The following is a 17,967-nucleotide window of genomic DNA, read 5'->3' as shown; positions in this document are numbered from 1 at the left end:
GAAATAACTTCAGCATGACCAACGGTAAAAGTAAAGAAAAAGTAAAACACTGATTGAGAAATGACCTAAAAACCACAACAAAACAGATCCATGGGCGATTTAACACAAAAATAGAATCTTGAGGATCAAAGCTTATTATTCTGCTGATATTAAATGATTCATGTATACATCAAATTATAAATGTCTCTTCGTTGCAGTCATACAGCCATGCATTTCTTCAAAGGAGCAGGTGATTGCAGGAATAATTCATTTCAGTACGGACTGTGGGTAAACTAATGCCGCATCCACGTGCTATCAAAGAGATGAGCAGCTGAGTGGGGAAAAGTCTAGATATTGGTGATTTCTGACATCTACAATAACTGTTACTTGGCAAAAAGAACTACAGAGAAAAATGGGGGAAAGACACAACAGCTGGCAGTTGCATCAAAGTGAAATCCAATAATAACATTAATTCACTAAATTTAGCCAATTTAAAAGGTGTTGTACACTGTATTACTTGTCAAACCTCTACAACAATGCTAGATGATAAAACAGGCTGATATAGGCTTACTTTCCATTTCTTGGGTGTGACTGCAAGCCACCACATTGGGTTACCATCTTGGAACAGAAAAGCGTTGTTGTTCCCAAAGTCGGAAATAGTATAGAGGTTTTCCCATTCTTTCTTTTCAGCCTCTATGGCATGGATGCAGCATAACAACACACGATGAGCTAATTTAGTTTAATCATTATTTTCAACATGCCCTGAGCAAGAAATGTGCATATGTGCCTAATGAAAATAAAAACATATAGTAAAGTTATTCTATAATAATGAGCAGTAAACAAACTCACAATAGACTGATGGATGGATGGGTGGGTGGAGGAAACACAACACACATCTAGTGCCCCAAGAAATGGTTGATGATTCTCTCACAAGTTTCATCATGTATTCATGCACTGCATACATCCTGGTACTAAAGCCTGGAGGCACATTTACTCTGCTTATCCTCATGATACACCGAATATACTGTACAGTGTGTCTAAGGAAATTATTTTTTCATGTTGAATGAAAACACTTTATGTGCTAGAATACTAAAATAAGTGCGTGCGTGTTTTATTAGTGTATACAGATTAAAGCGTGCGGATGCTGTCAGGTTGCATGTTGGCCCGTTGGTACATTAAGAGAATGCAAATGCACCTCTGATGGCCATTAGCTGTGGGGGAAATGCACTTTGAAGGAGGTTCACCCCCTACAGAGGAGCCAGCATTTCTGTAGAGGAGTAGGGGCTAGTTTGACTGTTGGTGAGTGGGTGGGTGGGGGGGGGTTATGCATATTCATAAAAGGGTTTATCCATTTCCCTCTTTTTATCCCCTTTGCTTTGAGCTTCAAGTTGGAGTTAGGTGTGAAAAACTTCTATTGCCTAGGCTGCAAGAATGCTACAAGATATACACACACAAGTTGAAACACACATACACACTGACTCACTAGCACACACATGAGATGACAGACAAAAAGCCAGACTGACGGACACTGACTCACGTGCAGAGAAACAGGCAAATACAAAAAGAGAAAAAAAAGGCGACACAAATTAGGAGGGAGCGCAAATATAGAAGTTTAGAAAAGTATCTATTAACACACAAGCAGAGAATCTCACAACCACAGACCGCCAAGGGTTTTTTTTTTAAATAAAATTTTCACAACTTTCCGTAATTTAAGGTCCTGAGCCATAGTTTGAGGGTATGAGTTACGGCGCTGGAGAGTGGTTTAATATCTGCGTGTCCTCTCCGTATTAAAAATGTACAAAGAAAGCACAAGAGTTTTTTGGATTACCGAAATAATTACACACTGAGTCCCCCTCGGAGCCAGATCTTCTAGCTCGTGGTGCAGAGAGGAAACCCGTTGTAAAATGCGGATCTCTGAAATGCATGTGAGGCGGCTTAATTGGGGCAAAATCTTAAACAAAATCTTGTCATGTTTTCAAACCCTTAGGTGCATTTAGATAAAAGCACACAGCAAGTGGCATATCTAACTAAAGAGAGAGAGAGGGTAGACGGAGGAAGCGTGGGAGCTGTGCGTTGCCAGAGAGGAGCGCCAGCTTTCTTGGGTCTTCGCCGCCGTTTGGAGGCTTGTTGCGTACAAAGCTCCCTCCTGCATTTGTTTCACAGACAGAGTCAAGTAACGTGTCTCTGATGCTTCCATGTACACACAAATAAGCCTAACCAAAACTTCCTGTTTATTTCTTACCTTCCTTACAACTCTAGCCTCCCTCCCTCTCACTTTAGCTCTCTCACCCTCTCCCAGTATTGGGGTTCGAAAGTATTTTGTCAAATCCAAATCCAGTGAATCAGCTTATCAGATCCGGATCCGTTTGATTCCCTAATTAAATCTAATCCAGTTCAGCTTTTAACATTTCCAAGTAATTAAAGTAATAATGACAAAAAAAATTCTGTTGAAATGTGTAATCACTTTTCATTGGTTAAGATGGCAAAGAATTAAATTTACCCAGCTGTGGCAACAACTGGAGAATTAGATGAGTAGCATAATGGGATTTTTGATTATACATCTGACAGTGAACACAGGTTCAGCCTACTTAGTCTTGTACACCTTACTTAAGCTACTTGCTGATGAGCATAAATTGTTGATATATCTAAGTTTAAATGTGAGACTCCGACTACTGAAACTGACATGATGTGATCATTTCCGCTGGTCTCGCTGAATTGCAAAAGCACATCATCCACTTGCGATTGTAGAGTGTTGGTTCTTTTGCTCACAAACGTGTTTTCGAAATTACTTTTTTGCCCCCCCCCCACCACCAAAAACAACTTCAGAACCCCACCCTCCCTCTGTCCTCCAGAAACTGTTTAGTTTTCAAGGCGAGAAAAGTCACCAACTCTCTCTACCTCCCTACTCCTCTCCACACCGGCTTCCAATTTGTAGCTTTTGTGTACGTTACAACAGTGAGATTCAGAGCCACCCCCCCACCCCTCCCAGCCCGGCCTTCTCTGATCAGGCCCACGCTTGGACATCTGTCGGAGGATGTTTACCCAGGCAGTAAGTATGTTAGGGGAAATATTATCCTAGTTTTACCTTACCTTTCTTCTGTCTGAAGCATAAACACCAGCATTGCAAGGTGGGGATGGGAGAGGAGAGGCAAGGAGAGAAAAAGAGAGTGTAGGGAAGGTAAGACAGAGTGGACCTGAGAGAGCAAAAAAGAAAGATGAAGAGAGAAGGAAGGGTGAGGAGTCAGCAATAGAGGAGGAGGGTTAGCAAGGGAGGGAAAGAAATGTGAAGTAAATGGATTGGAGAAGATATATCAGGGGTTAAAGAGGGAAACTTTAGAGAAAAAAGTCGGAAAGGCGATGAGAGAAGGAGAAGGAGAGAGACAGAGAAATCAGTGAAGGAATGGAGCGTGGAAGAAAGGTAAAGGAAGAAATAGGAGAAAAAGAATGACAGGGGAGAGAAGAAGAGAAGTTCAGAAGTATCTAAAGCACAGTTTTAGTTGCAGCTTAACAGAAATACACATACTTTTATAGCAGTCTTAAGTTAATCAACCCTGACATTTCTCAATCAACTTTTATCTCTCAATTCCTTGAAAATCACTTTAAATTGTCCCCCTCTCTTTTACTCAGTCTTCAGAAACTGTAAGTACCATTCTTCAATTCAAGGACGTTTTATTTCGCAAGGTTAGAATAGTAACTCTTTTTCCTGCTCTAGTGAGAAATGACATTCATTTTCTCTTCCAAATTTGTCTTAATAAAAAGATGTAAAACTGAATGAATTTCAGGGTCATGCTCCAGCACGTCCACGCAGCTTTTTATACTCTTTTCAAAATCAATATACAGTTTACATGCATCTCTGTCTGGTGCTTGGCATACAGGCGTACACAGACGGGCACACAGATGCTTACAACACAAACAGAAGTCTCCCTCTTTTCTCGTTATCTCTCTTTCTCTCTCTTTCTCTCTCTCTTTCACTCACACACACACACACACACACACACACACACACACACACACACACAGGCCTCTTTCCGTCTGGTGTTGCTTCCAGCCTAAAACCAAACCATGTGTGGGAGCTATCCTGTGCTGGCCTAAACTGTATGCCCTGGTGATAGGTCCATCCACCAGAGAGGGGCTGGAAAGACGTTTACTGTCCGTCTATTTGCTCTCTGTCTGTTTTCCTGTCTCACTATGTGCCTGTTTCGGGCTACGTGACACTCGGTTTTGACAGCAAGTGTCTTTGCTCCCGCTCTTTTAATCCTGTCTTTCTTTTTTACTTTTTGCTGGTTAATCATTACTGTCTCCCTCCCTCTGCCTGCCTGCCCTCCTCTGCTTGCCTCTGTCATTCTTATTTGTACCCCTTTCTCCGTCTGTCTGCCTGTCTGTCTAGATGTCTTTCCCTCCCTTGAACTCTTTCTGTCAGTCTTTCTCTTTGCAGCCCCTCCCTCCCCCCAGCCTCACATCTCTCCCTCCCAATCCACCACCAACTAGGCATGAAAACGGTGCTCCATTAGGAGTGCCTGGGCTAAGCCCAGTCTGACACACACTGCTTTGATCAGCCGTGAGCTGGGCTAAACACCCCACTGAACTCCCAGTCTGAGGAGGGGGGTGTTAAGGGAGAGCAAAAGTAGCGAGAGTTAGCAAGAGATGGGACTGCGAAGATCAAAACATATAAATGAGATGGAGATGGAGACACAATAAAAGGGAAACACACAGACTGAAGAGAGAAGCTCAATTTCCCAACCTTTCTTATTGCTTAGTTTCCTCTCTCACGCTTTTACTATTTTTACCTTTTCTTTTGTCCACAACCTCTAGGTAGCTGCTGAAATGCATCACTAACAACCTCTGCAGGTGCACAACTCATAGAAGCTCAGAGAATGACGAGAGTGAAATAACTAATTAAAAAAAAAAAATAACAAGATCAGATCAGGTGTCTGATTATTAGCAAGTCCCCCAACAAATCTTTTCAGCGTCTCTCTCAAAGGGCAACTTGGCTGTCTTATCTGTTAAGTAAATATTGTACCAACTCCAACACACACAACACATGTTCTCTAAGAGGAAAAATGAGTAAGAGAGAAAAAGACAAGCCCAGAGAGAGAAGATATATAGAGACCAGACCTCCATAACTGTAAACGGTAAAAAAAACAAAAAAAACAAGAGCCAGCGCTTTCCACATTCAGGCAGGCAGATACTAAACCAGCAGCAGCAAAAGGACAAAAAGCTCTCGTCTTTTTCTCCCAAGGAGTGAAGAGAAAAGGGATTTCCGCTCAGTGCTAATCAATCAGGCCGTGATAATGGCTCCCATTCCTAGCTGTCGACTGGAGGGGTCAAGGCATCCCGTGACCCAGCGCCCAGGGCCCAGGGGCCAAAGCCCCTCTCAGAATAGCACCCCAGGGCGGACTCCCTGGGCTAATTGTCCAAGCCAGTGTCAGCCTTTTCAATTCCCCCCACCCACCCTCCTTCCACTTTCTCCTTCATTCCTCTCTCTTTCTTTTACCCTTTCCCTCCCCTCCTTCCTTCCTCACAACTCTGCGATCCTCTCCCTCTCTACGCAGAATCTCTATGAAGAATCTACTGTGTACACCGGCATGTACCAGCGTGGGGGAGAAAAATGACACGACGACCAGCGAGGAGTTGTATGAAAGAAAAGATGGAAAAAGAGAGCATGTAGAGATTAGGAGACATGGGGCACTGAGGAGAGGAAGAAAAGTTAATGAAAAGACAGCGACAGGAAAGGATAGTGAGAAGTGGGAGAGCGTGTCACAGAAAGAGATCAGCGGCGGCAAATGAGCAGGGTGGGAAGTGAGAGGGAAGGATGAAGGGGTCTGAAACAGTGAGTCAGTAGGACAGAGGCCGATAGAGAGACAATTGGACAGAAGATATAATGAGGGGGAAGAGAGGCAGTGAGCCTGTCCCCCTCCCCAAAAAAACAAAACAAAACACATCACTGGAAACGAGTGCTGTGTTCTATCCCCTTCCATCTGCATATCAATGGGTTTCTATTAATCACAGCCCGAGCACCGTGTGTCTCAAGGAATCTGCTCAACATCAGTGCGGCTGACCACCACGATGCAGCCGGCATACAAAACACAAAAAGACAGAGAGGACATGCATGCGCGCACACACACACACACACACACACACACACACACAGCAAAGCACAAGAGTCCGAAGCAAACCCCCCTCCAGCTCGGCGCAATGACATTCTTCTCATTCCAAGCGCACGCAGCTAATTAACAGCGTTAGATCCCACAGACAGAGAGACAGATTGATGGAGAGGCTTCCCGATGTCACCTTTCTGTCTTTTTCCCCCCATTCACAGTCCCTTCCATCCAACTCTCTTTCCCCTCTCTCTGTCGCTGCCAGGTCCGCCTGTCACACAGCGCTAAAGAAGAGCAAAAGTGCAAAAATCTAAAATAAGAAAAATATAAATATCAATTGACTACTCACTGGGAACCTCCTCTTTCTTGTATTTCTGTTTTTTTTCTGTTGTTGTTCTGATCTGTCACTCCTTATCCTCTTCTCCACTGTGGCAAGGGGAGTGTGTCTATCCCGGTGTGTGTGCGTTGTGTCAGTCCGATAGAGAAAAGTTGCCGTCTGCGAGCATGAGCGTGTGTATGTGTGTGTGTGCGTGCGTGAAAGAGAGAGGGAGAGAGAGAGAACGTGTGCGTCTGTCTCTGTGTCTCGCACTGCTCTGAGTGAGAGAGCCGAGGCTGTTTTAAACAGGCTGCTCTCCCCATGTGACCAGCCCAGCCACAGGCAGGAATACATTACTGAGACACACACACACACACACACACACAGTCTCTCTCTCTCTCTCTCTCTCTCTCTCTCCCCCTCCTTCTCTTTCTCTCTCTCTCTCTCTCTCTCTCTCTCTCGCCTATACACACCGTGTCCACAGTGCACCCCCTAGCCACCGCTCAGGGTAGTGGAGGGAACAGCCCACACACATAATTTGGGCACACACACACACACACACACACACACAAACACACAGCACGTACACACCACATTGACAAACTGTGATGGCAAGTGGCAGCAATAGGAGTTCACACTATGCATGTGTTCAAGATGTGCATGCAAACACACACAAACACTAATTCGGTGTATGGACAGTGTTGATGCCTTTTGCCAAAACTTAAAGAGCATCCCAGTGAACACAAAAAATAAATAAATCTAATGCAATTAGAGACAATTCATCCAATTAAATGTTTTTTTTCAATGTTTCCGACTTTTCCATCTCTGCTGTGGCGTTGCTTCACACCTGGAAGCGCTGACCTTTTCAGTAATGGAAACCTTTTAAAGTTGACCTTCTGTTGCAAGGCTGATACAATTGCATTACAGCTATTACACCTTAAGGAACAACAGTGGAAAACGCCACAGTTGAAGTGTTTGCATTGAAATAAATATTGGTAGTTACAAAGAAATAACAAGCCAGTGCACAATATGGCGGCGTGAATTGAGAAGATGATAGATATTCTTGGGAGATACATCGATAGATGGCCAAGGCTACAAAACACCACAGACACATCATTCTTCTTTCTAACAAATGCAGCTGCTACAGCATTCAGACTGCGAATGTGCAATGGATAGTTGATCAGCAGCTGACACATCTATCAGTTCACGTTCAGGAACGTTCAGCACCACATTGCTGCATTTGAGAACCTTGAACTGAAATAGATGCCAACTGAAAGTCATTTATTATCACAATATCACCCAAGAGGGCAGTCTTTTCTGTGATTACAAGAACCATTCGCCACACCAGTTACACACAGTACCTACCTAATGTCGACACATCCAGGCCTGAGGCGTTTGAGTGCCACAGCCCATACAAAGCTATGTGACTCAGTGTTTTAATCTGAATTGGCTATGTGAGCTGTATGGGTAACTGCAGCTTTATGCCCCCAGTAACTTCTTTTTTTTCACCACACCACTATCTGGCGTGTCTCTTACAACATTGGGAAATAATGACATGTGTTACAAAGTTAATTGCCGAGATCTGGGTATGCGGCTGGATTACTGAAAAGAAGTCAGAACACCAGCTGTCAGACAATCATATGCGGGTTTTAAACAAACCCAGAGGTTAGCCAAACGTTTTGGAACAGGAGGTGAACAGTAAAGTTATTACCCACACTGTCTGTTGCAAACATCCATCACAATTTATACAGTGACGTCTGTGTGTCCTGTAGTTGACTACACACACAGTTGTTCCTGGTCATTGAGGGACATATGGCAAACTAAGTAGAAGATCAGACCTAATCATATAAGTAATGTTTAACTTAAATAAAACGTTTTCCATCAGAATGCAAATAAGCTTTTTTATTATCATAGGCGTCTTTACAAATGAACATAAACAGAATTGCACAATGTGCTTCACCCTCCATGAAACATTCAAACAGATTAATATGCCTGCTTTTCCATTAACACCATCTCAAATCACAGCAATTTCTACTAATGATAGCACCTGTATTCATTTAGATTGAATCCTAGGCTTTGTTATTGCAATAATCATTAGAGGCTGTCACCCTATACCTGCATATTACAGACCACTGGTAAAAAAATAAATAAAATGGTTTAATTTACCATGATTGCACCTGTTGCATGTGCTCTATATCAGGGAAAGACAACCATATGCCATGGAATGAAAGGCCTGCTGAGGTTTAATGAATTACTACATAATCACTTTCACTCTCTACTTGAAGACGCTTTCATCAGTTAAAGGCAGTAGATAGGTTGGCAAGAAATAAACTGCACACAGTTGGTAGAGTCCACAGAGGATGGATGTCTACTTCTGTGCAGTACAAGTACAAATTCATATATAACACATCAAAAGCACAATATTTCCACAGTTAAAACACAAAGCTGTAACGTTACTTACCATGATCCTTCCAGTCTCTCCCAAAGATCAGCTGCCCTAACTAGGTCTGGGTGTGAAACATGGCTCCTCTATTTTTTCGTTAAAATGTTCTTAAATGAATAAGAGGGAAAGTCAGGGAATGTGTTGATGCAGGCTGAGTCAATTTAATTGACGCCCGAGGCAACGCTAAGGTTACAAGCTTCACGCTGTAAAGTTAAAGTTATTCCAGCCATTTCTTCTACTGTGCACTTGCACATTTGCATTTTCTAACTCTTGTGACGCTATAAACAGATTCGCTGAGGTTTAGCAGTCCGGGGAAGTGGTGGCAAGCAGTCCCAGCAGAGAAGCAGAAGCTACCGGTGGTGATAGTGGGCTCCACATTCATAAAGGTGTCAGACGCGACGTTAGCTAGCGTATGTGGGAATGATATCTCTAAAAAAAAACACCACCCAGGGTTTTCGCCAGTTTTAGTTGGACTTCCCACATCCCGAAATTTATTCTCAGGTGCTGCGGCATGGAGTTCTACAGCTGGCATACACTTTCCGTTACGTGAAAAAAAAATGCTGTCTAACGGTTTTCAAAGTTTGCAAGCTAACTTGATTTAAGTGCAATGCTAACCACTTCCATAAATGAATGACGTTAATGACTGGACAAAATAACAATAATAACAATACAAAGTTCCGCATAACCGACTCTCCTGCACAATTATATCTTAATTATTAAATATTAAGTTATTATATGATAATACAAATAATATACAACAATAAATACATATTATATATACATAATATAATAAACATTATAAAATAATAATAATATAAAATAAATACATTTTAGAATTATATGTATAGCTATTTTCACTTTATTGAGCAAAAAACTACGCTGGCTCTCTTACAGGTGATCAAGTACCACAGTTAAAGATACTGTCAGTGTCAGTTGTGATCACTACCATGCTATTACCAGAACATGAATTAAAGAAGCCAGAATTTACCACATCTGCTGAGCTTGCAGCTACAGTTTTGTAAATTACAATATACAGTTGCTGTGTAGAGAAACCCAAAATCCTGTCAGAGAGAACTGAGTGGCAGTAAATATAGGGCAGCTCTACGCTGAGGTGAGAGTTTCGCTCCTTTGATCCCAGACATGAAACCAGAGCTCTGCCTCCAGGCCATGGATTGACTGATTTCAAATGCTCGCTAAGGTGAACATCAACAAATTATCATAGGCCCCACCTGACAGACAAATGCCTTCACTTAGTTTTGAAAGTATCCACATCTCAGCACTGCGATTCAAGAGCATCAAATAAAAGTTGCCACAGTCTGGCTCCATTTAGGGCAAGTAAGTCAGATAGTCTCTACAGACCCATCTCCAAATACCAGGCAGGCATCCATGTGCCATATTTGGGACTGTAAAGCGGGTTACCTTGCTCGTGTGAGAGCACATTCAAAAATAGTTTCTTCAAAGTCGAGATAAGTCAATCAGCCCTTCAGCATCTTGACTTACTGCAGGCGAGAGATGGATCAGTCAGTCACCCACATTAATTGGGGGGGGTGTCGGCAGCATCTCCCTAACACTTCCACAGATTGCTGTTTAATAGCTGACCCTGACCTCCCTTAAGCACAGCTAAGATTAAGTTTTTAGTATCACATCATCATTAGCACCATAGTAATTATAGCCTGCTAACATGTGTACATCTTTTTAAAATGCAAATGACATGTTCTTACAAAAACCAGTAGTAGATGCCCCCAGGGATTGCATGGAAGAAAAAGGCCGTACTTTGAGACTGAAATTTCATGTTGGAGCTGCATACACTTGCCTACAGCCAGGATCAGGATCTGATTCATTCGACCCCAATACAATGGAAGGGTCAATGGATGTTGTATGTCTAGTTTGAAGTCCCAAACTGAGTTTAAAAAAATCTGAATACTATTTTCGCTACAAAGTCTAATCATTTTTTAACTCCAGAAAGAGTAGGTGTTAACAAGGCAACATCTAACGGGGACCCAAATAAAGAATAAATAACAGATAGAACAGTACTACAGCTATGTCCTGTGTTTTATACTCATAAGATATTACATTATGGACAGTGTTCAGGGGTATGGAACTGAACTAAACCTAACATGTTTTTTGCAAAATGAGATAGACTGTATATAAGAAGTGGACGTAATCATCGTGACGTTGGTTAGTGGACTGCCGTTTTGAAGCCTCGAGTTTGGTGTATAGGCCGCCGCCATGTTGATTTTTTGCAACCAGCAGCACTGGAAGTGACCATATTTGGACAAGACGGCATAACTAACGACCGTGTGTGGAGCAAGCTAGCATGCTTAGCTAGATGCATCTGTAATTAACTGTCATTTTAATAGGGCTGAACATTTTGTCTAGCGAAACAGGCAACTCCTAATAAGCTTTTTCAACGGTGCTTATTAAATTTAGACAGTGCTGTGTGTATGAGCCACTCTAGCCTGATTGACAGGTCACCATGGTAACGACTAGTCAATCACAGATAATCCCGCCCTGAAGCATACTCTACAGGTCTAATTTTCTCTAAAAAGGTTAATTTACTAAATTAACATCATATTGTATTGAAGAAGACATGAATCTAGTGATTGAGAACATAAAATAATTAGGAAAGTGTTTACTGAGGTAATTATTCAGGTGAGAAGAAGGATCATTTTACCATTATTTCTAATGGAGCCGGACTTCTTTTCTCAACCAGAAGAGTCTCCCCCTAGTGGCCGTTCGATAGAATGCAGGTATAAGGGACATCCATGTTCGCATCATTATATTATTTAATGCATACATTCATTAATTTAGCTGAAGCGTTTATCCAGCAACTTTCAATTTGCTATATATGTCAGAAGTCGCACACCTGGTCTGGAGCAACTAGGGGTTAAGTGTCTTGCTCAGGGACATATTGGTGTATGGGTCACAGTGGGGAGTTGAACCCGGGTCTCTCACACCAAAGGCATGCGTCTGATCCACTGCCATCACCATTTGCTGATTGGAAGCTTCCCACTTGATTGTGACATAGGGCTGCCAACATTTTTCTGCCTTGTAAATTTATTTAAATCCCATAATTGCATTTTACAGGAAAAAAAACATATAATGTTCAGGACTAGAATCTCCTCCACCTCTTCACAACTGATAATTAACTTGAATTTTTAGTAGGCTACAACAGATTTTAATAATTGCCTGTTTCTTTTGAACTGTTTCTTGAGATGAGATTATCACTATTGCCATGGCACTCTGCATATCAGAACAGTTCAAAAACAACATTAGCTACAATGAAGCGTACATGTCCTTCCTGTAGACAATACATGAAAGCTGAATTTCAGATGAATGCTAATCTTGCCCTTAGTCCCTAAATGTCATCCTAATAGGTTTATATTAAAAGGAAATGGATAATTCACATTCACTGAGTGTGGTGAACAAAGTCCCTATTGTGAAGAAATCCTGAGTTTGAAATTGAATAATGTGAATCACAGGTCATGAGTTTATTCTCTGCCAAGCACTAATCCCACCCGTAGATAACAGAGTAAAATGAATGTTTGAGCAAAACTGATTCAGTCTCACTCAGTTCTCTGTAAGGTTTTAATTCTCAGCATATGCCAAACTCTGCCTCAGGCTTTGTATCTCATTGAGTATAATAACCTTAATGAAGGCATAGTGGATATTTAAAATACATGGAAATTATGACCTAAATAGGCTTATAAAGGGTAATTGTTGGAGTGAAAGGAAATCACAACAGAGATTTCCACAAAAAAATAATCATTGCATTCACAATATTGAAAGTGCGAGCTGTCTTTGAATCTCAGCTTGCAAAAATATATTATCGAGATCTAAATGAATGGTTACACATTTTAACACTAGCTCTACTATCAAAGGTTGAGCCAATTAAAGAGATTCCTCAGGCTTTCTATTTCGGCACACTGAAATCTGGGGCTCTATGTTACATAGTTTTAACAATCTTTCAAATAGACATCAGTGTTCTATCTAAGCAAGCAACCTCTCAAGTTCCTGCCTATTAAACACACAGCTGTTTGGAAAAGCCATGAGAATCCTTACCAATTCCCAATTAGAGGCAGAGAGAACTGAAGGCTTGAACATGACTATTGACCTGGGGACACAGCTCTTTTAACTCAACAATGGGGAAATCCTGCCACATTAATGCATAATTAACCCATCAACCTGTAGGGAGACATATTGGACAATATAGAGACTTATTCTTACTGCACTATGTAGGCTACTTGCAGTGAAGGAGGACTAGAATCCAGCATATTCCTTGTGGGGCTACAAAGGAAATAACTTATCATGACAAATAATATTAGTCACTAATAATATTAGTCATAGTCATTTTGGTTTAATGAATATTATTCTTGTTTTCCAGAATGCTATAGCTCACTGCATACATGTAAAGTAAATAAAAAAAGTTCAGTGTCCAGTTCTCTACTGAGCTACCTGCTATGGCTCAATAAACTCCCCACTGGAAGGGTTTCAGGACAAGTACGGCGGATACAACTCGAGTCACATTATGAGCTTTATTGCGCACACATACACAATACTCATCCACAATCTAGCCTGAATGCTACCGCTACGATAGCCTGTTAGTTGGATATTAGTGAGCGTTAATTAGTCAGTTTTGTTAGGTTGTAAACCTGCAATGAAAACACAAACACCAGAATTAACTAATAAAATTACCCAATCATGTGATATTAAATTTTGATCTGAATTACTAGCCATGCCAGTTTATAGTCACTCACCGGCAAGGCGTACCAGTCCTGAACATCAACTAAATGAAAATGAAACCTGAAGGTGAAACGCCTGCGCACTGTACCTCATTAAGCATACACAGAAAAGATAGTCTGGAGACTAGGAATAATAAACAAACCTTTAACCTAGTAAGAAGATAACATATATATGCCTTAATTTGGAATAAGTCGGTAAATGTACATACAATACTCCAGAACATAATAATAACATCCATCACTTGTGATATATATATTTATATATATGTGAATCACTAGTTATACCTGCTGGAAAACTCTACATTCAGTGACCCCTGGTAACTTCAAGTTCTAAGAAAGTACAATAGTATAATAGTAAAAAATGAAATAGTTTTATAGTTTTAGAACATAAATACAGGAAGAAGGTCCTGTATGCTGGACTAGTATTTCTGTGAGAGAAACATTGCTATTCAATGTAACATGGAGCATCGGCACAGTTGCTCACAGGCATTTGCTCATAACCGTGGTAATTATCTGAGCAATATACCATGCAAAACTATACCAGCAGAATGCCAAATGCACTTTGAGGAAACGTCTTGAAAAATACTATACTGATACACACTTTGCAAAGAAGATGTGCTGTCTTTAGTTGATAGAGCAAAACAAGGGAGCTAATATTGAACATGCATAATCGCTCCAGAGTTTGTTTGGGACCACCTCCTCTCAAGGGTATTGGTGCGGTTGTTTGGTCCACACCACTTTCACATCAGCCCAAAGAAACCATACTAACCTGGCAAATGCGCCAGGTTTTCTTTAAACCAAAAAGGTTAGGTGTGAAAGCACCATGAGATGTACAATTCTGAAAGGAGAAAAAATAATTGAAGAATCCATAAAAATATGGCCCAGCTCTCACAACCTGGATACTTAAGCTGATGTCCTTCATCAATTAACCTATTGCACACTCACAATGCTGATGGTTTTAATTTATTTCATTACGATATCCTAAGACTGAACAGACAACACAAAACAGTCACTGTATAAGTTGCAGAAGTATGGTGCACTTAATTTGAAGAGATTGTATTTTATCACCAATTTATTAATACTGAATATTGAAAATACTGACATCAAGAATATCTTTTTATGCAATGGAAACATGACTTTAAACCTTCAATACCTGATTTTTAGGCCACTTAGGTGCAGCAGAAACAACAATAACAATAGGTGCGTTTGACTTCATGCGGCGCTTTGCACCGCTGACTTAACATAAGGCATGCTGATTAGAAATTGTTTCCTACTTTTGCCGGTGCTGCAAAATGTCACCATGTCACGTGACATTAAAACATCGCGGGAGCAAGGCTGCTGCAGTTGCTTTTCTCCGGCTGCACAAATTTGAACCACCTTTTGCCTGATCTCGCAGCATATTTCTTTGCAAAAAGCGCGAGATCTGTCGTTGTTCTAAGCTCACAGTAAGCTTACTCAGGTAGAACATGTCCGACTTGACGGCGCCGTTTTTATACCCCGCCCCTGCAGTCGCCTGCAGCTCACATTAGACAGTCAAGTCGGTAAAAGTTGGCCGCAGTCATCTAGAACATACCTACTGACAGATTTTGTAATGTTTTTAATCCAGCTCAGCACAGTTCAACTCGCATCCAAAATGCACCAAAACACTTAATACACATCTCAGAATCAACTCTCATATCAGAATACTGACAACATTTGTCTGCCAATAGTAACACTGTGTCATTATAAATATATGGACATTGTCTCAGGGTCTGACAAGTCAAAGCCAATGCGAATTGTCTTAAACCTGCATTCTGTCTATTTGCCAGCAGGTGGCGGCTCCACTGCAAAAACAAGTACAATTGTATAAAAGTCTATGAGAAAATTACCCTACTTCTCTTTTGATTTAGTACCTCAGTAAACACTTTATAAATTAGTCTCAATCGCTAGTTTAAGGTCTTCTTCAGTATTCAATGTTGATTTTCCAAATTATGGTCCCAGTTAGAGTAAAATTAATGTTAAAGCAGGATATCCTTAGGGGCGTGGCTACCTTGTGATCGCCAAGTCACAACCAAGACAACCTGTTAGGCGTACCAATGCCTATTCCTCTCAAGCTATACCGTCTCGTCCAAATATAGTCACTTCTGGATACAAAGACGAATATGGCGAATGTCAAAGTGTCACACTCGAGCCTTCAAAAAGATATTCCACAAAAAAATGGTTATGTCCACTTCTTTTACTGTCTCTGGTGTCACTGTTGTCTTTGACAAAGCATCTTTTATTTATTTATTTAGCATAAATCATGATTATATTCAGGGCTTGTCTGTCATTAACACCCGCCACCCCGCCAAATGCAGGTGGATTTCAACCGTGGCAGGTAACACAGTCACTGCCACTAGCCATGTAGGCGCGTTGAAAAATTGCAGTCTTTTCAAAATGCAACTGAATTAACAAACGAATTGCAATTTGACACTACGATCTCCAGTTACTCGGAGCTACCAGAGCTTCATGATAATAAACATAAATCCATTCAGAGCGCTGAGGAAATGCAGATGCAAAACAAACAATCCAAAAGTGCACATGTCCAAACTTTGCTCTACTCATTGACAATTCCACTGTCCCCTCCTCCCCCCCACGTCAAGAGTCTTGGTGTCATCCTCGACAGCACACTTTCTTTTGAAAAACACATTAATAATCTTACCCAGTCTGCTTATTTCCACTTACGCACCATCAACCACCTTCGTCCTTCACTTATACACCATAACACTGCTACTCTCATCCACGCTCTTGTCACTTCCCGTATTGATTACTGTAACTGCCTTCTCTCTGGTCTATCTCACAAGTCCATTCATAAACTCCGACTGGTCCAAAACTCTGCTGCCCGTATTATCACCAGACCCCAGTCTCTGAACACATTACTTCACTTCTAAAACAACTGCACTGGCTCCCTGTCAAATACCGTATTGATTTTAAAATAAACAGTGTTTCTGAAAAAATCTTCCTTTCCATCTTTTCAATTAATCTTTTACAGCCATGCAGCACTTTCATTATATACAACAAGAAGCTACTCTTTTGTGTGTTTATCTTAATAGACTACATGTTTTCAAAGGAGCTTTACACACAACCTTATCAGAGCTAATGATAATATTAGTACATTTTAGCACACCAATTTTAGGACACCATCAGGGCTGGACTGGGACAAAAAATTGGCCCTGGCATTTTTGGTCCACCAAAGTAGTCGGACACCCCTCACCAATACACAATCTAGGGGGTCAGATTAGGGGTGTGATGAAACACTGAGATGTGACATTGCACAAAATTGGTGTCCATGACTACAAGACAAGAATAAATTGTAATAGACGTACTATTTAAAAAAATATTTACTTAAGAAATATTTGATGAGGGGTTCTGGGGGTCCTCCCCAGAGGAATTTTAGCATTAAACACTTAATTTCCTGCATTGTGGAGGCATTTTTTGCTCCAATTTATGGTGGAAATGTCTTCATTTTTATAAAGGGAAGCACAAAATTCAGGTGACAGGTGACAATTCACAATATAAAAATATAATAAAATATAATGCAGTAATCAGTAGCTCTTTTTTCAGTAAATTTTTTGAACAAGGCAGAGGCTTCTTCTATATTTATATTGCATTGCAGGTTTTCTTAAGTACAAATAAACCTTTTTCATAGCATTTTTAATTGTTAATTAACATTTCATGGTGCAAGCTATTTTTCAGAATTTTTTTTACAAATGCTTTGAAAAAGTGGTGGCTACATGTCCCCAGCGTCCCCAGTGTAAATGCCCCTCCCTCCCTGCCCCCTCCCTACAGGCTGAGCTACTCCATGCTTACCGCTTCACCTCCACTCTCCTCCTGCTCTCTCTCTCTCACTCGGCCCATCACGGTCACTGTGTTTCGCTAACACACGCCTCCTCTTCTGCCTGGCGGTGGCTAGGCTACAGCTCTCCTTTACTCCTTCAAGTGACTGTGCCTGCACTACGTAGGGCCTACGTATGTTGAAGCTACTGCAGCCCCGGTAGCAAACAGTAACGATAACGTCGGCTATTTTCGCGCATTTGGTGGCCTCCATCTGAAGAATGTTTTTGTTTTGTTTTTGCCCGCAAAGCAAGAAACAGAGAAGGGGAGAGGGTGGGGTCTAGTAAGAGATGCCATTGGGCCGGCCCGGCGTCAGTATAGAAAATTACCCAATGGGCGGCTGTCCATGCTTTATGGGCCGATCGTTGGCCCCTTTCTAAAAACAGTTATATAAATAAATAATTTACATTACACCGGCCCCAAAGGTGTGTCGGCCCACATGTAATGTGGTCACATGATGTCGGCCCAGTCCAGCCCTGTACACCATAGTCAACTTTAATCATATAAAATGTAATTTTCCAACAACAGAAATGTGGC

The 17,967-nt window shown here is 41.2% G+C and overlaps 1 protein-coding gene across 5 annotated transcripts in view; it reads right to left on the bottom strand.

Annotated features, from left to right (window-relative positions):
- Positions 1-17,424, bottom strand: part of cntfr (ciliary neurotrophic factor receptor) — a 262,439-nt gene extending 245,015 nt beyond the window's left edge. For 3 of the 5 annotated variants that reach the window (XM_046067327.1, XM_046067324.1, XM_046067323.1), the window contains exon 1: positions 8,855-9,433. Coding sequence is in view for 1 of the 5 variants with exons in the window: in XM_046067323.1 (XP_045923279.1) it covers positions 8,855-8,857 (3 nt within the window). In the remaining 4 variants the exon portion in view is untranslated. Of the gene's footprint in view, positions 1-6,426; positions 6,641-8,854; positions 9,434-17,406 lie in introns of those variants that run through there. The other 2 variants (XM_046067328.1, XM_046067325.1) reach the window with 2 other exon arrangements.
- Positions 17,425-17,967: the final 543 nt, after the last annotated feature.

The sequence above is a fragment of the Micropterus dolomieu genome, linkage group LG13 (genome assembly GCF_021292245.1).
Source record: "Micropterus dolomieu isolate WLL.071019.BEF.003 ecotype Adirondacks linkage group LG13, ASM2129224v1, whole genome shotgun sequence".
Lineage (NCBI taxonomy): Eukaryota > Metazoa > Chordata > Actinopteri > Centrarchiformes > Centrarchidae > Micropterus > Micropterus dolomieu.
The sequence above is the reverse complement of the archived record's forward strand: the minus strand, read 5'-3'. Positions and strand labels throughout refer to the sequence as shown.